General features: G+C 43.8%; 1 protein-coding gene across 2 annotated transcripts; it reads left to right on the forward strand.

Annotated features, from left to right (window-relative positions):
- Nucleotides 1–6,899: 6,899 nt before the first annotated feature.
- Nucleotides 6,900–22,933, forward strand: GARIN1B (golgi associated RAB2 interactor 1B). Of its 2 annotated transcripts, XM_082472397.1 has the most exons (7): nucleotides 6,900–7,849; nucleotides 8,967–9,151; nucleotides 10,128–10,380; nucleotides 14,454–14,575; nucleotides 17,205–17,242; nucleotides 20,156–20,323; nucleotides 21,430–22,933. In XM_082472397.1, exons 1-7 carry the CDS (start codon nucleotides 7,601–7,603, stop codon nucleotides 21,441–21,443), a joined length of 1,029 nt encoding a protein of 342 aa, XP_082328523.1. In that variant the 5' UTR covers nucleotides 6,900–7,600; the 3' UTR covers nucleotides 21,444–22,933. The 2 variants fall into 2 exon arrangements, with proteins under 2 accessions (XP_082328523.1, XP_082328524.1); XM_082472398.1 differs by lacking the exons at nucleotides 17,205–17,242; nucleotides 21,430–22,933 and having other exon boundaries at nucleotides 20,156–20,313.
- Nucleotides 22,934–25,865: the final 2,932 nt, after the last annotated feature.

Genomic DNA, 25,865 nt, shown 5'->3' on the forward strand with positions numbered 1-25,865 from the left:
AGTCTCAAAGTCCAGAGGGCAGTAGGGCCAATGGCCTCTGGGCCTCTTCTCACAAGTGTCAGTCCCTCTTGCGCCCATTTCTGTCAGCCGTCATCACTGAGACCTTTGGTTGCAGGCTCAGCCCAGCCTAGTTGCTAAACCAGGGGCCCAGCCCAACCCCAAGACCCAGATTCTTGACGTTGTAGCAGACCGGATTCTTGACGATGTAGCAGAGCGAGTGACTGGCACCAGGTGGCGCCACACTGCAGGCGGGACCCCAGTGGATTGGATCTGCACCTCCCAGCCCCTTGGCTGAGTAGGCTAACCTCAGGTATTTTATTAACTTCAGAATGACGCCACACCACCTGATTGACTATTTGGGACCTCACTTGTCAAACTATAGTGGGCTTTTACTGTTTTTCAGAAGCCAGTTCAATACACCTTCAAGGGTATTATTATTTTTTTTTTTGTAACTACTGCATTCTGAGTACAGGTCTCTGATTAGCTTTCATTCTGACTTCTGAGAGTCATACACAAGCATTTACATATTAGAATATATATTTTTATTCTAGTTTTTTCCTTTTATATGACAGCTGAGCTAGCACATCGATTTTGAAAACCCATATGTGTATACATTTATATTTATATATGGTATAATCACTGTATTTTATTTCAGAACAGCAGAAGAGGTGTTACGAAATATTTGCCATGAAAAGGGGACTTGGGTCTGACAAGGTTGAGGACCATCATATGGGAGTATTGACCTGCTCCTGGATATTTCCTGGTTGACTTGATGATACTTGAACAGACAACAACTTTAAGCCTACTTTGTTGTCTCCACTTTCTCCTGCTCTCATCTCACCCTGGGGCTGCTCCTTTGCTCTGCTGGTCCCACACCTCCGTAGCTCTCAGGGAAGCAAGTGTCTGACAGCATCACTTGTGCCCTGGTACAATCCCATGAGTGCCATCGCTCCCCCCAGGCTCTCTCCCGCCCCTTCCCAGCCCCTCAGCTACATCCTGCCTGTTCTGCCCTCACTCCAACTCACTTCTCATCTCCAGTCTCTTCTGGACTGTCCGTCCAGGTGAGATCTTGGGCTATGCTATCTCTCCTGATGGCCCTTTAAATGTCCTTTTCTCTAGTTGGAGATGCATCCTGTTCTCATGGAATAATCTTTGTCAATTCAGCCTGGAGATCTGAAAAACGGTGAGCGCAGCTGAGCTTTTCTGTCTCTGCAGAGGCAGTGCTGTGATCAATAAGGGCTTCTACTCTTGAAGATTTTTCTTACTGTTGTTTTCCCTGAGCTGATTACTCATCCCTCAGGCTGCCTCTCTCCTTTTGGGGGTGGTGGGTAATTTGTGAGAACACACACAATTATATTAACTTGCTTTCTTTATTATCAGGCCATACCCAGGTTTTCTGTTTTCCCTATCCTTTGGCCACCACTTAACCTCCTTCCTGGTTAGAGTGTCACTAGTTAAAATTTTGCTGTTTAAAAAAAAATATGTATTTACTGTGGATGTCAGAGGGAGTAATTCTGTGACATGCTTCTTTGCAGAGGCTGCTGATAATCCACCAATATCCTTCATCCTTAAACAATAAATAATAGAACTCTACAGTTCTACATGGGCTCATGGCCACCCAGCTAAAAGCTACATTTCCCAGCTTCCCTTGTATCTGGGTGTGGCCATGTGACAGAATTCCAACCAATGGGATGTGAGCAAAAGTGATTATGCCATTTCCAGGCCATGCCCTTAAAAGGAAAGAGTGTACACTCCCCTTCCCCTTTCCCCTTCTCACTGGCCAGGATGCAAACATAATGGCAGGAGCTGGAGCAACCACCTTGGAACCCACCTGTTGAGAATAGCAGAGATACTCTTACCAGCTATGGACTGCTTACCTTTGGACCACTATGTAAGAGAGAATCAAAATTCTGTTTTGTTTAACTCACTGTATTTTGGGGGCTTTTGACTACCTAGATTATACTCTAAGTAATACAGCTTCATGTTACTACCTTTACCCAGGAGCCTGTACTTCCTTATTACTTGTACTTATTTGTGTTTTCTTATTTCAAATTTTATGTTTTATGTCTTCCTTTTTAAAACTTAAGGTGTTAGCTAGTGGTTCGTCTAAGTTTTCTTTTTCAAAGAACCAGCTTATGGCTTTATTTATTCTAGTGAGCTTAGAGTTTTAAGATTATTTTTGTTACCTTGACACTTGAATTAATTTCTAGCCATTTATGGAATTGTTGGGTCACATCCTTTCCTCCTCAACACTCTTTCTACATTGTTCCATTGTCTTATGCCATCTAAAATTGCTAGAAAGAAATCTGAGGTCAGTCTCATTTTATTCTTCTTGGTAGATTGTCTGCTTCTTCCGTCTGGATGTTTGTAGTAGGAGGCTTTTGTTATCTCTGAGATTTAGGAACTTCAGAAGAGCTATTCTGAGCTCAGTGGTTTCTTTACTCGATTTACCTGGAATATAGGAAATCCTGTTCATTTGCCAAATTGAGTCTTTTTGTTTCAGAAATGGCTTTTCTTTTATGCTTTTGACTATTTTTTCAATTCCATTTGTTCCCTCCTCATCAGGACTCTAGCTGTATGTTGGGTCAATATAAACATCTCACATAGCTGTCGTTTTCTTTCTAATCATTTCATCTCTTCACCTTTCTTTATTGTGTTCTGTGTGATATTCTCAAACATGTTATCCATGGCACTCTGACTCAGTTTTCTGCCATATCAACTCTACTTCTTGTGGCTTCTATTGTGACTTTCAGATATTTACTGGGTTTTTCTTCTGTTTTTTTCCTTACCTTTTCAAGTCTTCTTTTCATCTAATTTTGGTATCTCTGAATTTTTGTTCCATAGGGTCCCATATTGTATTCAGTTTCCTTTAGAGTGCAGAGAAGATACTTTTCAAAGAATTTATTCTATTTTCTGAAATCATTTTTCTTCTGTTATGTATCCTTTATATGTATTTCTACTGACATTCTTTAGGAGAGGATAGTAATACCTTACATAGATCCCATGGTAGCTCTTTACTAAGAAATAGTGACTACTACCTGAATCCATCTGCCCTTGAAATATAACTTCTTTTTTAAAATTAATTAATTAATTGATTTGTTTATTTATTTTTTTGGCTGTGTCGGGTCTTAGTTGTGGCATGCGAGCTCTTCGTTGCGGTACGCAGGCTGCTCTCTAGTTGCTGTGGCACGTGGGCTTAGTTGCCCTGCACCATGTGGAATCTTAGTTCCCCGACCAGGGATCGAACCAGCGTCCTATGAATTGCAAGATGGATTCTTAACCACTGGACCACCAGGGAAGTCCCGAGATATAACTTCTATTTCATAGGAAATATAGTTGCTAGAGAAGCAAGCTAAACACAAAGAAATAACCAGAGAAATCCAGAAGGTGGGACATTCTGTAGGACAACTGACTTAATTGTTTCCACTAGTAAGTGTTCTAAAAAAGGAACTGGATGAGATTAAAATAAACTTAAGGGGCACTGTGGTCCTGGATTGGATACTGAGTTGGATAAACCAGCTATAAGAATAATTGGAATTAATTGAATAAATTTTAATATAGCCTGGAAATTAACTGAGATGAGATAAAATACCAAAACACAAAGGTAGAGAGTGTTGACTGAATAAAACAGGTGATGAAAAAGTTATAAAACAATTTTTATGGTATGATCTCATTTTAGTACATACACATGTAGCTGTTACAGTGACGTTTTCTGGGAGGTAGGAATATGCTATTTGTTTTGAAACTTGTCTGTATTTTCTATTATTCTACAAGCACATGTACTCCTTATGTAATACAATTTTTTTAAATTTTAATTTTAATTTAATTTTATTTTTAAATTTTTGACTGCATTGGGTTTTCGTTGCTGCATGCGGGTTTTCTCTAGTTGCGGTGAGCAGGGGCTACTCTTCATTGTGGTGCAAGGGCTTCTCCTTGCAGTGGCTTCTCTTGTTGCAGAGCACAGGCTCTAGGCACTTGGGCTTCAGTAGTTACAGCACGTGGGCTCAGTAGTTGTGCACGCAGGCTCTAGGGCACGTGGGCTTCAGTAGTTGTGGCTCGCGGGCTCTAGAGCGCAGGTTCAGTAGTTGCAGTGCATGGACTTAGTTGCTCCACGGCATGTGGGATCTTCCCCGACCAGGGATCGAACCCACGTCCCCTGCATTGGTAGGTGGATTCTTAACCACTGCGCCACCAGGGAAGTCCCAGTTTTTTTAAAAAAATAGTGACACATACTTAAATGGAACATATTTACCAAGAAGATAATAAAGCTTAAGCTTCAGGGGTTCCTTAATCACATGGGCCATTCCAAGGCCTTAGGAGGACCTCCAGCAATTTTGTATCATACTTTTGTAGGATTTTAAAATTTCATTTTTTATGCTCCAGCATTTTTTTTTAATTTTGGGAAAAGACACACAATTTAAAATTTACTATTTTAACCATTTTTAGGTTTACAGTTCAGTGGCAGTACATACATTCACATTGTTGTGCAAACATCACCGCAACTAATCTCTGAGGCCTGGTCATCTTTCCAAACTGAAACTCTGTACCCATTAAACAATAACTCCTGACTCACCCCTCCTTCCAGTCTTTTTTATTTTTAAGAGTCTCCAAAACTGTATAAGCTTTAAACCCCACAAAACCTGGGCCTAGCCTCAACTGACAACCAGATATCCTGATAATTCTTTTTTTTTTTTTTAAGATTTTTTTGATGTGGACATTTTCAAAGTCTTTACTGAATTTGTTACAATATTGCTTCTGTTTTATGTTTTGGTTTTTTTGGCCCTGAAGCATGTGGGATCTTAGCTCCCTGACAAGGGATTGAACCTGCACCCCCTGCATTGGAAGGAGAAGTCTTAACCACGGGACTGCCAGGGAAGTCCCTCCTGGTCATTCTTGAGCAAGCTTTTGAAATGATACCCAACCCTGCCAAAGTGACTTTAGCCTCAAACCAAAGGACAATCAACATAGTCTAGGAGACTCTCACCAAAGTGCTCATCAGTAAATGTGCAAAAGTCAATAATTGTGACAGCATCAACATCAATGTATACACAGAAAAACAAAACCAATAAGTTACTCATATTACTGGAATATATATTTATACAACTTTTTCCAGAAATTATGTTTGTCATTCTTTTTTTTTTAACATTTAAATTTTTATTTATTTATATTTATTTTTGGCTGTGTTGGGTTTTCGTTTCTGTGTGAGGGCTTTCTCTAGTTGCGGCAAGTGGGGGCCACTCTTCATCGTGGTGCATGGGCCTCTCACTGTCTCGGCCTCTCTTGTTGTGGAGCACAAGCTCCAGACGCGCAGGCTCAGTAGTTGTGGCTCACGGGCCTAGTTGCTCCGCGGCATGTGGAATCTTCCCAGACCAGGGCTCGAACCCGTGTCCCCTGCATTGGCAGGTAGATTCTCAACCGCTGCACCACCAGGGAAGCCCTGTTTGTCATTCTTAAGGTCCAACTTGATTGTAAATTAACCCTATTTTCTTCATTGCTTAGAATTATTGGTAAATAGTACCATAATTTCCTGTAAAATTTGTCCAGAGGAGTAGATAGTCATTTTATATAGTTCTATCAGCTTGTTTTAAGTCTGGCTCAAAGTCACAGAAAACCTTTATTTCTTTCATACTTAAAAGAAGTCTGGAGGTACAGAGTTCAGGACTAGTATGATAATTTTATGATTCGCAAGGAATTGGAGGCCTTTTATCTGGCTATGCTACCATCCTTAGCATGCCACTTCATGGCCGAAAAGAGCTGCTCAAGCTCCAGCCATCAAGTCTGTATTCCAGCCAGAAGGGAAAAACAAGGAGTGAAAAAGAGAATGTCCCCTTCCCATAATGATTCCTCATAGAAATTTCACCAACACTTGAGTTTACCTCTTTTTTTTTTTTTTTTCATCCTATGGCCTTACCTAGCTATAAGGGAGACCAGGAAATGTAATATTTATTCCAGAAACTTGTGTCCAACTAAAAACCAACCATTCTATTACTAAAGGAATGAAGAGAATGGATTTGGGATAGAAAACTAAGTATCTGTCAAATGTTTTTTTAAAAGATTCAGTGTGCTAGGTTTTGAGGTTTGATGGGGGCAGGTAGGAAGGAATAGGAACTTAAGGCACCATTTTATCATTGTTTAGCATTTTGTTTAGAGCTGAAAGCTTGCTTCCTCACAACTAGCTATTTAGACTGGGTGCTAAAAAGCCACCCTCTACACACCACAAAAATGGGCTCGACAGGCTTGTAAAGAGAAAAAGTCATCTTCCATATTGAAGGGAATTTTTGAATGTCTCAATGGCCAAATATTTCCAAACCATGTATCTAAGCCAATAAGATTTACTGTTGCAGGTAAGCTTTAACTGTGAAAAGCATCATATCAGCGTATTAACTGCCATCACTTTTGTATTGTATGTTGTTTCCAGGGAAATGTAAACCACAGGATGCAGTCTCTTACCCCATCCTTAGAGAATGTTACCACAGAGGACATTTCTCCCACATGGTAAACAAAGGAAAACAAGGAACGTGAGTGCAGAAGTTGCTTTAGCCATGAGGGAGCCGATAGAGCAGGGGCGTAATAGAAACGACTCAGAGAGGGAGCTGATGGAATCAGATAAGGAAAGCCTCGTGACCTTTCAGCCTTCTCCCTGACTTGATAATGAAATACAAAAATAAACCTCCATGCTTGTACTTTGCATATGTTGGTTGTCAAATTGCTTTTCTAAATTGACTGTATTTAACCTTAATGGTGAATGTACCTTGATGATTAATAGATTCTGGAATTTTGTCCAAACTAGAATGTGATTTCTCCCTGAAATAGACTTGAATAGCAGTCGGCCTGCTCGGTTCTTTGCCTCTGATCTAGTCACCCCAAGATCTGGGCTCTTTCTTCCTCTGGCTCAAGGATGAGGAAGCAGGGCTTGTTGATCCAGCAGAGCTGCTCATTGGGATTCTATTCCTCTCAGCTGGTACCCTCACCAAGCCAGCCTCTGGGTAAGAAACTACTTGTTTCTGCGGTTCTTCAGTTTGACTTCCTCAGGGAAATAAGGCCCACAGAAGTAGCCAGCCAGCTGTAGGAGAACACAGAGCAGGCACCTACAGCCCCTCAACTCCTTCCAGAAGCAGCAAAGGCTACTGCAGATAAACCAGGGCATGTGGGGCCCACATGGTACAAAGCTCAGGAAGGCTGGGTTTTAAATTAACAACAGCCTTTAAAACTCTTTGGGGGTAGTCGCATTCAGAGTAAGGGAGGGTTGAAAGGCAGGGAGGGTATTTTCCTCTTAGAAGCAGAAGGAGCTTCCTAACAGCCTTCCTTCTTTGCTTTGTGCCTGGTTCAGTACTTTCTTAGCAAGTTCTGGGGGAGCTCAGGTCCTGAGAAGGGCTGGGACCTGCCAGGGCACTAAACAAGCTGTAAAAGCACTCTGGAGGAAAAGGGAGGCTCCTCTGCATTTCCCTTTCCTGCAGACCTGCCCTGGTTTTTCATGATGTCATCCATTCATCATTGTGATCTGATTGGTGGTCCCAGGCCTTGGCCAGCTGCCCAAGGCCAGAAGGGAAGAGAGAGATCCCAGGACAAATGCGCAGCAGGCCCCTGAGCATGTGCGGAAATGTTGTCATCAGTTCCACATAGAAAGACTTGGAACAAATCGAAGAAGACAGTAAAAGTCACAAGATCCTATCCAACCTTCCCTTCCCTGAATGCCTGGGAAGAATTCAGGGGCCTCTTTCCTGTGGATAGGGAACCAAATCCTGGAGTGGGCCTGGGTGTGGAGGAGGGACTGCTCTGCCAGATGGTTCATTCTCCAGAATTCAACCTGTTTCCTGAATCAGTGGTGTTTGAAAGCAACTTTGTCCAGGTACTCTTGGGCCGCTCAGAATGGCACTCCTTGATTCCTCTAAATCTGTTCCCACAATGTGACGGAGAGTCTGTCCCTGGAACTGGAGTGGAGTGACAACTGAGGCAAAGAGAGGAACCTAAGGCAAGGCTACCCCCATCTGACCCTGACTTTGCAGAGCTCCCGATAGGTTTTCTCCTGCAGTCGCTCTGGAGAGAGAGGTCAAGTGTTGTCTGCTCTGAGTGGAGGATTTGGTAGCTTCCTCCCTCAATTTACTTCCTCCTCCAGGCTGTCAGCTCAAAGCAGATGAACAAAGAGGCAGTAAAATGAGCTGCCCTTTGAGGGCTCAGAACAGAAATGTTGGTGGGTGAAAAAATAGGAGCTGGACGCCCAGAGAGATCTGGGCTCAGAGTCCGGTCCACTGCTTTCTTATCAGGAGGTGTCATCAGGAAGGTGACCTGCATACCCTGAATCCCAGTTTCCTCTACTGTAAAAAGGGTGGGACTGACCTAGCTGTTCCATGAAACACAGGAGGCAAAGGCCTTAGTGCAACAGCACTCAGCTCATTTTTGTTTCCTTGTCTGGGCTCCCCTCAGGCCAAATGGAACCCAGAATAAGCAGAACTTGGAAGTTACCGGGACCTGACAGTGCAGAAAAGGTGCAAGAGATAATAGGGCCCCTCAAGAAAGTGCCAAAGGACAGGTTTTTCAAAGAAAATCCAGGAAACAGTCTGGGGAGGATTCACAGAAGTGTGACACACGTCAAGGAACTCTTGTGGGCAGTTGCTAATAGTAGGTAAAGTAAATACTGGTACAGTTGTTTAACCAATATAGGTTAAAACTGTGGTTCCCAACAAGCGATGATTTTGCCCCTGCCACCGGGGGCATTTGGCAATGTCTGAAGACATTTTGGGTTATCACAGTTTGTATGGGGGGAGGGTGGAGATTGCTCCTGGCATCTATTGGGCAGAGGCCATGGGCGCTGCTAAACATCTTACAATGCACAGGACAGCTCCTCCCCAAGCAAAGATTTATCCAGCCCAAAATGTGAATGGTTCTGAGTCTGAGAAACTCCCGCCTAAAACATCCTGCTGCTTCTGCCAGTGTTCAGACTGTGCCCTGGGGGTGCTGCTTTGCAGGTCAAAAAGGGCAGGAACTGGATAGACATCTACAAAGCCTCCAACACCACGGCCCTTGGGGTGACCTCCTCTGTGCCCTGCCTGCCTCTTCCCAACATCCTCTTCATGGCCAGCGTCAAATGGCACCATGGGCAGAGCCAGACATGGAACCAACCAACTACAGCCCCCAAGATCATCCTGAAGAGGTAAGCATCCTGAAGTGGGGCAAAGGGGGGGCATAAAGTGGACAGGAGTGAGGGCCAGTCTACATGCCCTCTTTCCTTCTCACTGCATTCACTGCACTGAATTCTTAGGAAATCTCTCCACTTTGGGCCAAGGGGCAGGGAAGTCAGGCAGTCTGGCAGATGGAAGCACTGGCTGGGAGATGCAGGTTCTAGTCCTTATGCAAGTAACTAGGCTCAAATAATTTTCGAGTCACAAGTTACTTGCTGCATTGCAGTCTTCCTACTGGTAAAGTGAGTGGAACGAAGTCTCACTTGGAGCTGTAACATTATGCTTATCGGGGATGAAACGGCCCTTTTAGATGTTTGAGCCTCTTCTGTAGGATATCTCAAGAATCTCTAGATATTCCCAGAAGTCCAAGTAAACCCTTCATTGCTCCATGTTGCTTCAGTGATAGACCTCTCCATTATGTTCTAGGTACACCTATGGCAAGTACAGCCCAGACCCAGCTGACTAATACTAGATCCAAAGCCAGCTCCTTGAATCTTAGCTCCTTTGGGAAGAGTAATTGAGACATTGAGGTCAATGAATGCACAAGCTGGACAGTGGGACCCAGCTCCTGTTGTGCTGTCAAGAAGGAAATTGAAAAGCCCTGTGATCCCAGCTACCTTACTCCCAGGCTGTCCCTCTCAAGCAGGATCCAGGGAACACCAGCATGAGAATCATGGCAGGATGGGGAGAGGTTAGAATGCAGATTCCAGGGGCTCACCCCAGGCCTACTGAATCTGAATCTTTGAGGGTATCTTCAGGCGTCTGCATTTTAAACAAGCTCCCCAGATGAATCTGATCTCCCCAAAGTTTGAGCACCACTGTGCTAAGCATTCTCTCTCCTACCCACCAAAGCCTCAGTTCTGAAGGAGACACCCCTCATTTTAATGAAGACAGGGTTGGATCAGAAGCAATGGGGTTGTCAATGTGTGTCTTCCCTCACGCCTTCAGGATTCTCCCTTTGAAGTTTGTGGAGCTCCAGGTCTGTGACCGCTTTCAACGTATCCTGCGGTTGAGGACAGTCACGGAGAAGATCTACTACCTAAGGCTCCACCCTGACCATCCTGAGACTGTCTTCCACTTCTGGATCCGACTGGTTCAAATTCTGCAGAAGGGCCTGTCCATCACCACCAAAGACCCTAGGATTCTCATCACTCACTGCCTGGTACCCAAGAACAGCTGCAGTCCCTCAGGAGACTCACAGGTAAGTGGGCACCATTGGCTCCTTCAGCCAAGGCCAGAGCTGAGCTGTAGAGCTTCAGTGAGCTGATACGGGGGCACCCTGGGAAGCCTTGCCTTAGGCCTTTTCTAACCAGCTTTACTGATTAAAATTCACCTGAGTGTACAGTTCAAATTTTTCAGTAAATGTATAGAGTTGTGCAACCATCACCACAATCCAGTTTTAGAACATTTCTATCACCCTAAAAAATTCCCTCATGCCCATTTGCAGTCATTCCCTGTTCCTACTTTCTGCCCTAGGCAGCCATTGATCTGTCTTCAATCTCTACTCATATTTCTGAAACATTTCATATAAATGGAATCCTATAGTATATAGGCTTTCGTGTCTGGCTTCTTTCACTTAGCATAAGGTTTTTCAAGTTCATCCATATCATAACATGGGGCCAACTCTAGGGTAGAGTCACAGATTATCAATAATTTATTCCTTTCAATTGCTGAATAGTATTCCATTGTATAGATATACCATGTTTTATCTATTCACCAGTTGATGGACATTTGGATTGTTTCCAGTTTGGGGCTATTATGAATAATGCTGCTGTGAACATCTGTGTACAAGATTTTGTATAGATGTATGTTAGGGTATGTTTTCATTTGTCATGGGTAGATTCCAAGGAATTGGAATTGCTGGGTCATATGGTAAGTTTATGTTTAAACCGGCAAACTGTTTTCCAAGGTGACAGTACCATTTTACATTCCCACCAGTAATGCATGAGGGTTTTAGTTTCTCTGCATCTTCACCAACAGTGGTATTGTTGGGAATTCCCTGGCGGTTCAGTGGTTAGGACTCTGTTCACTGCTGAGGGCCTGGGTTCAGTCCCTCGTCAGGAAACTAGAATCCCACAAGCCACATGGCCAAAAAAAACAAAAACAAAAACAAAACAACGGTATTATCTTTTTAATTAAAGTCATTCTAGTGGATGTGTTATGTTTTTAATTAGGGTTTCCTGTCGAGCAACTTTACATGGGCTTATTAGTCATTTATATATCTTCTTGGTGAAATTTCTATTCAAATCTTTCTTGAAACTTTAAAAAAAAATATTTATTTTATTTATTTATTTGGTTGTGCCAGGTCTTAGATGAGACAGGCTGGCTTCTTAGTTGCAGCTCACCTGCTCCTTAGTTGTGGCATGCAAACTCTTAGTTGTGCCATGCAAACTGTTAGTTGTGGCATGCATGTGGGATCTAGTTCCCTGACCAGGGATCAAACCCAGGCCCCCTGCAGTGGAAGTGCAGAGTCTTAACCACTGGACCACCAGGGAAGTCCCTTGCCTATTTTTAAATTGATATTTTTCTTCTTATTGAGTTGTAAGAGTTCTTTGCATATTCTGGATACAAGTCCTTTATCAGATGTATGATTTGTAAATATTTTCTCCCAGTCTGTGAGTTGTCTTTTCATTTTCTTAATGATGTCTTTTGAGGAGCAAAAGTTTAAAATTTTATTTTATTTATTTGTTTTATTTATTTTTATTTTTGGCTGCGTTGGGTCTTTGTTGCTGCGCTCAGGCTTTCTCTAGTTGCAGCGAGCAGGGACCACTCTTCGTTGCAGTGCGCGGGCTTCTCATTGCGGTGGCTTCTCTTGTTGCAGAGCACAGGCTCTAGGCGCGCAGGCTTTAGTAGTTGCAGCACGCGAGCTCTAGAGCATGGGCTCGGTAGTTGTGGCGCATGGGCTTAGTTGCTCCGCAGCGTGTGGGATCCTCCCGGACCAGGGCTTGAACCCGTGTCCCTGCATTGGCAGGTGGATTCTTAACCACTGCACCACCAGGGAAGCCCAAAAGTTTAAAATTTTGATGAAATGCAGTTTATCAATTTTTTCTTTTATGGATCAGGCTTTTGGTGTTATATCTAAAAACTCTTTGTTCAACCCACAGTCACTAAGATGTTATCCTATATTTTCTTCTAGAAGTCTAGAAGACTTAGCTCTTACATTTAGGTCTCTGATCCATTTTGAATTAATATTTGTGTATGATGTGAGGTAAGGGTACTTTTTTAAGTACTTTTTTTTTTTTTTTTTTTAGCATGTGGATATACAACTGTCCTAGTACCATTTGTTGAAAAGCCTATCCTTTCCACATTGAATTGTCTTGGCATCTTTGCCAAAAATCAATTGACCATAAATGTAAGGATTTATTTCTGGCTTCTCAATTCTGTTCCATTGATTCGTTTGCCTATTCTTGTGCCAATACCACAATGTCTTGATTAATGTAGCTTTGTAGTAAGTTTTGAAATTGGGTGTTGTAAATCTTCCAATTTAGCTCTTTTCCAAATTGTTTTGGCTATTCCAGATCCTTTGCATTTCCATGTAAATTTTAGGATCAACTTGTCGATTTCTACCAAAAAAAAAAAAGCCTGCTGGAATTTTGTTAAGGACATGTGGAATTTATATGTCAATTTGGGGAAAATTGCCATCTTGACAATATTGAGTCTTTTAATACATGTATATCGAATGCCTTTCCATTTATGTCAATCTAATTTAATTTCCCTTAGCAATGTTTTGTAGCTTTCAGTTTACAAGTTCTACACTTCTTTTGTTCAATATATTCCTAAGTATTTGATTGTTGTTGATATTATTGTGAATGGAATTGTCTTCTTAATTTAATTTTTGCATCAGTCATTGAAAGTGTACAGGAATACAATTGGTTTTTGTGTTTTAATCTTGTTTATTAGTTGTAGTAGTTTTTGTGGATTCCTTGGGATTTTCTACATATGTGCATACATTCATGTCATCTGCAAATAAAGACAGCTTAACTTCATTTCCAGTTTGGATCCATTTATTTGTTTATTGCCTTATTGCATTAGTTAGAACCTTCAGTACAATGTTTAATAGAAGTAGCAAAAGTAGACATCCTTGCCTTGTTCCTGGTATTAGGGGGAAAATATCCAGTCTTTTATTAAGTATGATGTTAACCATGGGATTTTTGTAGATGCCCTTTATAAGGTTCAGGAAATTCCCTTCTATTCCTTGTTTATTGAGAATTTTTATCATGAATGGGTATTAGATTTTGCCAGATGCTTTTTCTCCATCTGCTGAGATGATCACATATTTTGTCCTTTATTCTATTAATATAGTATATTACATTAATTGACTTTTAGATGTTAAACAAGCCTTGTGTTCCTGCAATAAATTCCATTTGGTTACGGTGTGTATGATCCTTTTTATATATTACTGGATTTGGTTCACTAGCATTTTGTTAAGGAGTTTTGCATCTATGTTCATTAGAGATATTGGTCTGTAGTTTTCTTGTGATAGCCTGGCTTTGGTATCAGGGTAATACTCACCTTATTGAGTAATTTGGGAAGTGTTCCCTCCTCCTCTATTTCTGAATTTGTGAAGAATTGGTGTTACTACTTCTTTAAATATTTGATAGAATTCAGGGAAGTCACCTGGGCCTTTTTGCCCCAGGCCATAGAGTATAAAGAACAGAAGCCTGACTTGAGTTACAACACAAAATCCAGGAAGGCCGAGATTTTTATCTGTTTTCTTCACTTCGATTCCCCAGTGCCTGGCACGTAGTTGATATTCAATAAATATTGAATGAGTATGAGCAGCGTGCACAACTGGGGCATCTGTGGGGCATCACAGGCAACAGGGAAAAAGGCGGTTTTACTCTGGCATAAAAAGTAGCTCAACGTAGGATATTTCTTAGAGAAATGAATTTGAAAAACATTACATTCCTACAATAAACATTTAATCCCCTTCCATTTAAATATAAAACCAAGTAGCATAAGCTTTATTAAAGTTTATATTAATAGGCTATTCAATAACATATTAAGGTATGTTAATAAGAATAGCTTATCTACTAAATTATGTTTAAAGTTTTCAGAGACAATGTTATTCTTGGGACACCAAAGAATATTTATAACAGTACGGGGGTATAAACAAACAGATATGGCCTCAGAATTGCCTCTCTGTGCAGTTGGCGTGGCTCTGTCTGATAGGACAGCTAAGTTCTAACCTTTAGGGTCTGGACCATGATATTAGGAAAATGCAGAGACGCTAAGAACTTAACCACCTGGTTTTGCTTTTTTTCCTCCATCTAGTTAGTGCAGAAGAAACTCCAAGCCTCCCAGCCCAGCGAGAGCCTCACGCAGCTGATGGCCAAGGGGGAGAGTGAGGCCCTCTCTCAGATCTTTGCCGACTTGCACCAGCACAACCAGTTCAGGTACATGACTCAAATCCAGCCAGCATGACATCCCCAGATGGTCTGCGCTGGGAGATCCAGAAACCAAGTTATCTTGGTTAATGGGCACAGGGAAGTGCATGAAGTATTGCCCCTCAGTATTCAGTCTGTGTTCTTGACTCAGGGCAACCTTTTCCTGGTCTCTTTGCCTAATTCTCCTTTTCCACAAGCATCGTGGGCTTAACCCCAGAGGAGGAATTTTATAAAAAATGAAAAGTAGCTTCTTCAATATTAAGAATAAATTAGTAACACAGGTGGAAAAGTAAAACCTAATTTCTAAACTAGTTTCTAGTCCTACAGAAAAGTAGTCAAAACATTGTTTAAAATGTCATCATCTATCACTGGGTTCCTTTACCTACTTAACTGGCCTCTGCTTGAACTTTATGGAGCTTCTATGGTCACCTTTTTTTTTTTAATGTTTTCTGGAAAGCTCCCTCATGCAGACCTGTCTTCTCCATGCCTGAGGAAATGTCCTTACATGTACAGATGACTTAGGGTTGCGTCTTAAGACTGGTTGGTATGAGAGAGACAGAGGTCGAGAGCACTTAGACCACAGGGCACCATGGCCAGAGAGCAAAGATAAAATGGGAACCAGGGTCCTAGTGAACTTGATTTGTGGTGTCAAAGAAAAGGAAGAACAGAAAAAAATTAGTAAATGTCACCAGAATAGAATAACGAGGTGTCAGAGAGAAGGAGATTTTTGTCATAACAGGGACCAGCAACTCAGAGACAGACTTTAAAAAAAGAAAGTTTTATTTGTGAATGCCAGTAATAAACTGAAAACCAGGAGAGCTCAGAGGATGCAATCTCTCATAATGGGTAAGAGCTCACACAACCCTGGGCCCAAGTCACCACTCTGACTATGAGCCCTTGGGGGCATATTGTTTAACTCTGCTGGGCCTCGGTTTTTACACCTATAAAGTGGAAATTGCGGTACTGCCAACCTCAAGCAGATAGTGTCAGGATTAAATGAGCTCACATGAATCAAGTGCTTGGCCCATCCTCAGCAAATTTACAGGAGGATGTAATAAACTCTCAATTAATATTAACTTGTAGGGAATTCCCTGGCGGTCCTGTGGTTAGGACGCTGCGCTCTCACTGCCGAGGGCCCGGGTTCAATCCCTGGTCAGGGAACTAAGATCCCACAAGCCACACAGCATGGCCAAAAAAAAAAAATTAGCTTGTATTATTAATTCTAACTTGATCTGGAAGTAGAAAAAGTATTAACACAAGAAACAGACTTGTTAGTTGCCCACTGTTAAAGAATTTATACTGGGGTTGTCACTCTGTATATCATACAGAGATCTGTAATGAAGGAAGATGTAAGAAGGTAAGATGTCACATTGTTGAGCTGGAGAGCCCTGGACTCTAATGGAGGAAGATATTTGATATCTAATAGCAAGATATTTTGACTGTCTCAGAATGTTAACTTACAGATTTTCTTTATTACTCTGGGAAGGACGGCTTCTGTTTATACCTCACTGGCCACAATTCAGTCACATGGCCACACCCAGCTGCAAAGGAGGCTGGGAAATGCAGCCTCCATTCCACATAGCCATGGACCCAACACAAAATTAGATGTTCTGCCCCGGAGAGAGAAGGGAAAAGGGCATGCTGGGGACCTACTGGCAATCTCTGTCACAGATAGCTTTTAATATCTCCAGGAGGTCAGAGGAGTCGAAGACCTGAAGGAGAAACATGCACAAGCCAGATAAAGGGTAGAGAAAGCTGTGCAGGGTAAGGGAACAAATGAGGCTTCGCCCTGAGGAAGAAGCTTGGTGACTGCAGGGAAAGGGAAGGAAGGCCAGTGGGGAAGTGGGGATGGTGGTAGGACAACATACGTAGAAGCGGGCAGGGACCAAGCCAGGCAGGGGCTGGGAAGCCATGCGAATGGATTTAGACTTTAAGTGTAATGGGAGCCTTAGCAGCATTTTAAACAGGGAAGTGACGTGATCCCATTTACATTTTAAAAAGGTCACGCTGGCTGTTGCAGTGACAGTGATTTGAAGAGAGGGAGGCTAGGTGTGGAGAGACCAGCCAGGGAGCTATGGCAACCGAGTCTGGGCTGTCATGTACAAGACGGATCAGAGGGATGTGAGAAACAGGGAACATTGAATTTTTGCTTCCTTATCTCAATAATTGCTTTGTACAGACATTTAGTTTCTTCTCTTTAATTTCTCAGCATGAAGCCCTGAGTGATGATTTTTCTCCTCATTTAGGCAGGTTCTAGTCTGGTTGCAGTTATAGCAGTTTTTGCACATTGGCAGCAACATGCAACGTACAGCAAATAAAATAAATGGCCAAGATGCAGGACCAAACAGATGGAGTCACACCCACTCCACCTCAGCAAAATCAGCAGCCTGGGTTCTGCTGCCCAAACTCCATCCCATCCCACCTCCCCCTTCCCTATTTTTTCTTCTGGTACTTTAATATGCGTCACACCCACCCAATATAGCCACAGCTGGCCTTTTTCACATTTATATCTACCTCTAAAGCTTTTGTTGCATCAAGAAAAATATAACTAGAAACAAGACTTAAAATGAGAGTTTCATGCTCTATTCTTTTCCTTTTGACTTCCATTTCCTTGATCCTGAAATGGCTGGAGTTCCAGGAGCAGCAGAAAGACAGAGAAAAAAAAGCACAGTCCAGGTAACGGAGGGCACGGGGCACCCTTGTCTCGGAGAATTTTCTGCTCTGCAGATATAGGAGTAAGATTGCCTCTAGCACCCCATCCCAACTTTCCTGGTGCTGTCAGGGTTGCCATCATCCGCCTGTACCTTAGTTTGAGTTCCTCTGGGATCTTTGGCCACCATAGTCAATTTGGCATCAAATCCTATTAATTCCTTTCTTTCAAATGTTTCTTATATTCTTTACTTCATTTCTACTCCCACAGATCCCACCCTGGTCCACTTTATCACCTCTTGCCTGGCTCACGGCAGCAATCTTCTGCTAGTTCATTCATTCATTTATTCATTCAAAAGCATGCACTGAGCACTTGGTAAGCGCCAAACACTGTTGACGGCTTTGGAATCACAGTGAAGAAAGACACAGCACCCCCTTCAAGGGGTTTATAATTTTTGGAGTCAGATGGATAAATCCCCAAATTACATAACCTCTCCTTCCAGGCAACATTCAAAGCTCAAGCCTGGGGTGCCACAGGAGCACAAAGGCAGGCCTCCCTCACTCCTCCCGGGAAGCTGTCCCAGAAGGCCTGAGGTCTGAGCTGAGTCAGAGAGGATGAGTAAGAGTGGGCTGGCCAAGGCGGATGAGGCGGGGTTTCTAGGAAGAGACACAGAGTCTGTGTGAGACAGCATGACCCATTCTGGAAACAGCAGCCCTGTTCCCTATTTATTTCCGGGTTCTAGTTTACCCCAGATCCACTCATTTTGGCACGGATGATCCTGCATGAACTTTCCCCTCGTACCCATCTCACCTGGTCACTGTCCCCTCCTCAAATGGGAGCCCTCTGACTCCCCCTGTTCTCCAGCCCAAATCTTCTGCTCTGGTCAAACCTCAGCTACCCTTCCCCATGCCTTATTCATCCCCCTCTCCTCCCTTCCTCCTGACGCCACCCTAAATCCTACCTAACCTTTCAGGTCCACTCACGACACCTTCCTGCCCAGACAAATCTCTCCTTGCTCATAACCTCTCTTACGCAATGTAATATCCCTAATTGTTTCATAGGCTTAAGTCTTGTTTCTTCAACCAATACTAAATTTTTCTGGTGCCTCTGAATTTCTACAGTGGCAAGCACAGGGCTGGGAACACCATAGGAGCTCAATAAATATTTGTGCAACACACCACTAAGAAATTATTCCTCCAAACTGGCTCAGGAGGCAGCCAGAATATCATGTTATATTTAGAGATTTAGAGGAATGTGTAGATCCCAGGGGAGCTGTGCCAACTTTTATCCAAACCAGGGGTTGCAACTCAAACATCTGCAGGGGGTATAGAGGAGTAAAAGGTCTCAGTATCATAGATATAAGAAATGACTGGGTTTTCTCTCAACTCTATCATTGGTAAAACAACAGCTGGGCTGACACTTGGTTTCAGCATTGAGGAGACAATAGGGAATGGTGGGGACAGTGGCATGAAAAAGTGAACGTTTCAATTAAAGCTTCAACTAATTGTTGCCACGCTGCAACACAGGCCTGGGGTTGCCAGATACTCTGACTTTTCAAGAAAAAACAAAAATCTGAATTTTTATATCACATACCCCCCCCCCCCCACTTCATAAAATACTAAAGTACAGTACAGGCCAACACTTAGTGGGCAAACAAAAGGTATCTGCAAACCAAAGTGAGCCTGGAGGCTGCCAATTCACAAACCCTGTTCTATATGGTAAATAGAGCTGATTGCTGGCCCACGTTTTCTCCAAGTCTAGAAGTGCTTTCTCATATTATGTGACTGCTAATACAATGGTGATTCATTAATGTTTTTCTACATACATTCAAACACAGACACACACACACACACACACACATACACATACACTCAAAACATACCGCATGAGATTAGAGTTGAAGAAGACAGAAATAGAGAATATTTCAAACTTATTTCTAGGACTTGAGAGAACAGTTAGAATTTCAGACTCATAGGACATCTGTGTCATGGGAACTGTTGTTCCCAAGATGCCCCTAGGCTGATTTCAATTAATCATCCTGGGGTGTCCTCAGGACCCTGTTCTTTCCTTGGAGCTGAAGGAACCCCTCTTTTCTCTCTGGGCCAGGTAGTGTACCCTTTCAGTTTGGAAGCACAGTCACACCCCAGCCTCTCGTAACTTTTGGATGACGAGAGAGAGAGAGAGAGAGAGAGAGAGAGAGAGACAGAGACAGAGACAGAGACAGAGAGCGGGCGCTACATTTGGAAAAGTCAGCGTCCCCAAGCTTACCTGTGTAGTTGAATCTTTCAACTCCCTATCAGTGGGTGGTGTGACCTATCACAGTGCTTCCCAAACTTTCACGTGCAAATGATCCCCTGAGGATCTTGTTAATATGCAGATTCTGATTCAGTGGGTCTGGGTGGACCTGAGACTGCATTTTTCACATGCTCTAGGTGATGCCAAGGCTGCTAGGCTGCAAGCCACCCTTTGTGTAGCTGAAGCCAAGTGGACCAGGAACAGGCTCTGGCTTCAGGCCATCTGGTTTCAAGGCCATTGCCAGTTCCGCTAGCTGAATCTCCTAGGGAAATTCACTTGGTTAACCTCTCCAAGCCACGTTGGTTGCCTCCTTTTTCTGGTACTGCCTTGTTCACATGATGTAGTGGTAAAAACACGGGCTCTGTTGCCTGGTTATCTGGCTTTGAATCCTGGCCTTGCCTCCTCATTTTGTGACCACAGGTAAGTGACTTAACCTTGCTGGGCCTCAGAATCCTCATGCATCAAATGGGGACTATGGCAGCACTGACCTCTCGGGGGGTTGTTGTGAGTATTAAAAGAGCAAAACGCCTGTAACTGTTTGGAACAGTGCCTGGCCCATAATAAGCACCTCGCAAATGTTGGCTGGACTCTGTGAGAGTGCTCTGTGAATTAAAGTACACAAATGCATTCCCTTTTTGACCTAGAAAAAAAACGTCCCAGTGAAGACTCCATCCCTTGCACCCGTGACCTCAGCTGGAGGGAGTCGTTCACCTATGGAGAGTGGGAAAGAGAGAACCCCTCTGGGCCGCAGCCCCTCTCGCTCCTCAGCACTCTGGCAGCCTCCACCGGGCTCCGGCTGGCACCACTCATAGGTACGGTGATGGGCTTAATCCAGCTGCCTTCCTGGGACAGGCCTGGAATCCTACCTCAGGTCTGGGTTCAGGTCCTAGGGTCCTGGGGATGATTCCAGGAGGCTGTGGGGTGGGAGTGGGGGGGCCTCTTTCTTTCTTTTTTTTAAATTATTATTTTATTTTTTAATAAATTTATTTATTTATTTATTTTTGGCCGCATTGGGTCTTAGTTGCTGCGCGCGGGCTTTCTCTAGTTGCGGCGAGAGGGGGCAACTCTTCGTTGCGGTGCGCGGGCTTCTCATTGTGGTGGCTTCTCTCGTTGTGGACCACGGGCTCTAGGCGCTCAGGCTTCAGTAGTTGCGGCGTGCCGACCTCAGTAGTTGTGGCTCGCGGGCTCTAGAGTGCAGCCTCAGTAGTTGTGGCGCATGGGCTTAGTTGCTCCGCGGCATGTGGGATCGTCCCGGACCAGGGCCCGAACCCGCGTCCCCTGCATTGGCAGGCGGATTCTTAACCACTGCGCCACCAGGGAAGCCCTCAGCCCTCTTTCTTCTTGCCCTGTTCTTCTCTACCTCCAACGGGCCTGAGTGAAACCCTGAGTATGGCACCTCCAGAGCCACCAGAGGCCCCTGGGAGTTCCTGCAAGTGGCTCTGAAGGGACAGAGACTAGCAAGACGCTGTCGTCACTAGAACTGCCTTCTCCCTGCAGTGTGGGAAGCATGAGGGTCTGCCTCTGCAGCGGGGTGGGGAGCTCCTTTTCCTTCCCTGAGCTCCTTGGGAGCCCCAACCTTCCACTGAGGAGAGTGGGAAGGAGCTAGGGGCCCTAGCTGGGGCCCAGCCCTTATCTTCCCAAGCTCCAAGCCTCATCCATCCATCCATGTATTCATTTAACAATTATTCATTAAGTACTTCCTTTGTGCCTCTGTCTGACCAGAGAGAGATCCTTAAAGAAGGTAGAAGTAGTTATATGTTTTCCAGGGTAAAATATTATCAATAAACCACTAACTCTTACAAGTTACCTGTTATTAATAGTTGACAATTTTAAAAATTAACAGAAGTATCTAGGTGCCCACAGAAGAGCTTTTAAGGCGTTATATCTTATTGTAAGTTTTTCTCTCCTACACCTACAGGAAGTTCTATTTGAGCCACCCTTTCACACTGGAGAGAATCTACGCAACCCTCGCCAACGCCACTCTGCAGCATTCAGCTTTCTGAGGGACTCTGGATGGAGGGGAGGAGAAAGCTGTAACTAAGGAAAAACTAGAACCATCTCACGCTGACAACATAGCCTTTCCCTGGAGAACCACTTGGGAGCATGGCTCCTGGATGAGAAGCATTATTCCAGCATCATTCCAGTCCATAACTTCATGTCCTCACCACTGCACATCACCACACCTCACCTCCGTTCCAGCACAAGAAGACGTGCTCTCAGAAGGACCAGAACCACGATGGAGAGAAGGAAGGAAAAGGACCAGGACCAGAGGAGAGGTGGAAGAGAACAAAACGGGGGTGAAGAGGAATGTGGAGGGTGGAAATCAGAGAAGAGGGAAGACGCAGAAAAGTGGTGACAGAAAGTAACAGAAGAGAGGACAAGAGAAGTACACCTCTGAGACAGGCCTCACCGAGCTTCTATTTATCTAATTTAAAACTTGAAAGTAAGGCCATATACCAAAAGAGATATGTGTTTTCTTCTCCGCTCAGATTCCTCTGGATAAGGATGAGGAGACAGAAATGAATTCCAGCCAAAGGTTTCTCCTTAAATGTCCCTTTTGCCAGTTTCTCTTGTTAGTCTCTCTTTTCTGATTCAAGCTTTAGACCTTCTTCCTTAGTGCATTCCCTAACTTGAACTTGCTAGCCTGGCCCTGCTCTTCCAAATGGCGGTTTGGGTTTGAGGCTGCAGAAAGGTTCCTGCAGGAGGTTGTAAGACAAGGTCTGTGAAGTAGGCAGAGTTTCTCTTTTGTGTTCAAACTTTCAAAGTTTACTATTGTCTCAGCCCTACAAACACTGGCTCACTTTCTTTTGCATATGTCACCCCCTTGAAATGTTGACATATCTTGTTAGTGCTTATTAGAGATTCCAAAGAGAAGAGACACAAGCTCAAAGCACAGGTAAATCAGAGGTTCCAGGCTTGAAGTATAGGTAAAATCAGGGGTTCACAAATTATAGATCAAGAGAGTCACTAAGGAGGGTCTGCCAGACAGCCCATGGACTGGCCTCTATTTAAAATGCACAATATTTCGCATTCAATGAAAACCAGACTATGAGTATTTCAGAAAAGCTACCCAACCTTCTAATTGGAAAGCTTTTTTGGATGTCTTGCTTTGATTTAGGATATCCTAGGAGGGTCTTTTTCTTCACTGAAGTGGTTTTTTTTTGGGGGGTGGGGGCAATGACAAAATAACTTTTTTTTTTAAACTTTTTTTTTATATTGGAGTACAGTTGATTAACAATGTTGTGATAGTTTCAGGTGATTCAGTTATACATATACATGTATCTATTATTTTTCAAATTCTTTTCCCATTTAGGCTGTTACATAATATTGAGCAGAGTTCCCTGTGTTATACAGTAGGTCCTTGTTGGTTATCCATTTTATTTTATTTTTGTTTGTTTGTTTTTTAATAAATTTATTTATTTTTTTTTGGCTGTGTTAGGTCTTTGTTGCTCCGCGCGGGCTTTCTCTAGTTGTGGTGAGCGGGGGCTACTCTTCGTTGTGGTGCGCGGGCTTCTCATTGCGGTGGCTTCTTCTGTTGCGGAGCACAGGCTCTAGGCGCGTGGGCTTCAGTAATTGTGGCATGCGGGCTCAGTAGTTGTGGCTCACGGGCTCTAGAGCACAGGCTCAGTAGCTGTGGAGCATGGGCTTAGTTGCTCTGCGGCATGTGGGATCTTCCTGGACCAGGGCTTGAACCCGTGTCCCCTGCATTGGCAGGCGGATTCTTAACCACTGCGCCACCAGGGAAGCCCCAGCTGGCTGGTGGTCCTGGCCATGGGCCCCGCGTCTGCACGGGCGACTCCCCCGCAGCGCGGCGCGGCTCGGCGCCTCCTCAGCGTCCTCCTCCCCGCAGCGGAGCCCCAGCAAATGGTTATACATTTTAAATACAGCAGTCTGTACATGTCAATCCCACACTCCCTAACTACCCCTTCTCCCCATTCACTGAAGTGGTTTTCAGACTGAAATGGTTGGAGGGCTAAAAAGTAAGTTCCTGGACCATCATCACTCTTGCCAAGGATGTGTTATGTCCTAATTCTTGGTGCTTTCAGTATCCACATAGATGATCCTTCCCATACCCTGGTCGTTGTTACTGTCCTTCACCCTCCTCAGCCACTGACCCCCCTGATTTTACCCTAGAGTTTGTCGTTAATAACTGCACCCCACCCCATTATTCCTACTCTCCAACTATACCATCTCCTATATTTCCCTGAGTTCAATAATCCTTCGACCCCACCAATCCTGCAATTTCTTGCTCCTTCTGGGTTTTCACTATCCCTCACTCTCCTCACATCCTCAGTCCCTTCCCCTCCAGCCTAGATTCCAGAATCCATCCTGAATATTATCACTCCCTTGCAAGTACCCTCAGCACCTTTGTGTCTCTTCCACTTTATTCTACTCACTGACCAGGTCCAACTCTCCACCAACTGCACCATGCCACTAAACTTGCCTGGAGAAAAACCACATGACATACTAACCATTTTCACCTCAAAGTCATCATCTCAGGCCTCAAGAGGGTCCTTAATGTTGCCTGGAGATCATACTATGTTCCCCTCATATGTTCTCTCTGTTGAATGGCTATTTCACATCTTCTCCCTCTTTAAACCCCCCACTGCCTCCTGATGACCCAGCTTCCCATTTCACTGAGAACATAGAAGCAACTGAAAGAGAACTCCAAGTTCTCACCACGATGCCTACCACTTACCTGGAATCGGACCAGTAGATAGAGTTTCTCTCCTTGTTAATATAGAAGAACTGTCTCACTCTAAGCAAAGTCCAACTCTTCCCGTTTTGTACTGGATCCCATCCCATCTCCCCTACTCAAGGACATTGCTCCAGCAACTCTCCCTTCTCCCTACATCATCAGTTTGATTCTCTCTCCTAGGTCCTTCCCATCAGTAACAAACATGCTGGTATTTCTCCGAAACATAACTGTTATTTCTTCCGTTTAAAAACATAACAAAATAAAACAAAACCTCTCTTGGCCCCTCTGCCCACTCTGCTCCCCTTTATAGTAAACTCCCTGAAAGGGTTTCCAACATCTTGCTTCGCATTCTCTCTCTAACCCCTCCACTACCCCACCAAACCTGATCTTCACATTGCTAAAGCCAATGGTCAATCTGTCCTCACCTCACTTTTAGCGCGTAACATACGTGATCTCTCCTGGAAACACCTCCTTCACTTGGCTTCTAGAACACTATGCTCTCCTCCTCCCTCACTGGCTTTTCTCCTCAGTTTCCTTTGCTACTTCATTCTCATCAACACCCCCACCACCATCTCCAAACACTAGAAATTTCCAGGACTCAGTCTTGGGTCTCTTCTAATCAAAACACATGGTTTTATACCACACATAAACCAGTTACTCCCAAATTTTATCTCTAGTCCAGACACTGTGAGCTCCAACTGCCTACTTGACATCTCCATTTGAATATCTAATAGGCATCTCAATATGTCCAAAACTAATCTCTTAATAGTATCCCTCAAGACTTGCTCCCCACAAGGTCTTTTCTATCCTAGTAAATGCAGCTCCATTTTTTTACTTGCTCAAAACCTTGCGGTCATCCTTGACTCCTCTCTCTCCACACCATTTCCAACCCATCAGGAAACCCTTTTAAACTATTGATACTTTCAAGATATATGCACAATCTGACACTTCTCACTATTTCTACTGTTACTACCTTGGACCAAGCCATCATCACCTGGATTGTTGCAAAAGCCTCCTAAGTGGGTTGCTTGTTTCTAATGTTAACCTTCTCAATCTAATGTGACCTTTTTAAAATCTTAGGTCATGTCACTTCTCTGCTCCAATGAGAACTGGAAACCTTCCAATGGCTTCCCATGGCTTCCCATCTGTATTAGTCAAGGTAATGCTACCTCTGTAAGAGATAAACCCTGATATATCAATGGCATAAAATAACCAACAGAAGTTCATTTCTCACACACAGAGAAGTCCAAAAAGGGTGATCCTGTTCATGGAGTGGCTCTTTAACAGGACCCTGGGCTCCTTCTATCTTGTGACTTGCTATCTGCACTACACAGTTTCCAGGGTTGCCACAGAAAGAGAAAGAGCTTGGAGAATGGCATGTGGCAGGTTTGCATGGCCAGTACTGGAAGTAGTGGACATCATTTCTGCCTCTCTTCCCTTGGCCAGAGCTCAGTCACATGGCCATGCTGTAAGGGGGGCTGGGAAATATAGTCTAGCTGTGTCACAGGATGAAGAAGAAACAGTTTGGTAAATAGTTAGCCAGTCTCTTCTACATCACTTCATTCATAGTAGCAGCTAAAGTCCTTACAATGGCCTAAAGGCCCTGCATGGTGTCCCTCTCCCCTTTACCTCCATCCCTGCTACTACCTCCCTGA

This window comes from Balaenoptera physalus (assembly GCF_965194825.1).
Source record: "Balaenoptera physalus genome assembly, chromosome: 8".
Lineage (NCBI taxonomy): Eukaryota > Metazoa > Chordata > Mammalia > Artiodactyla > Balaenopteridae > Balaenoptera > Balaenoptera physalus.

Excerpts from the sequence above, each read along its gene's own strand:
- GARIN1B (XM_082472397.1), top strand. The coding sequence starts at position 7,601 with ATGTTGTCATCAGTTCCACATAGAAAGACTTGGAACAAATCGAAGAAG. Across the intron at positions 7,850-8,966 it reads TTGAAAGCAACTTTGTCCAG|GTCAAAAAGGGCAGGAACTG; the intron begins GTACTCTTGGGC and ends GCTGCTTTGCAG. Across the intron at positions 14,576-17,204 it reads CACCAGCACAACCAGTTCAG|GAGCAGCAGAAAGACAGAGA; the intron begins GTACATGACTCA and ends CTGGAGTTCCAG.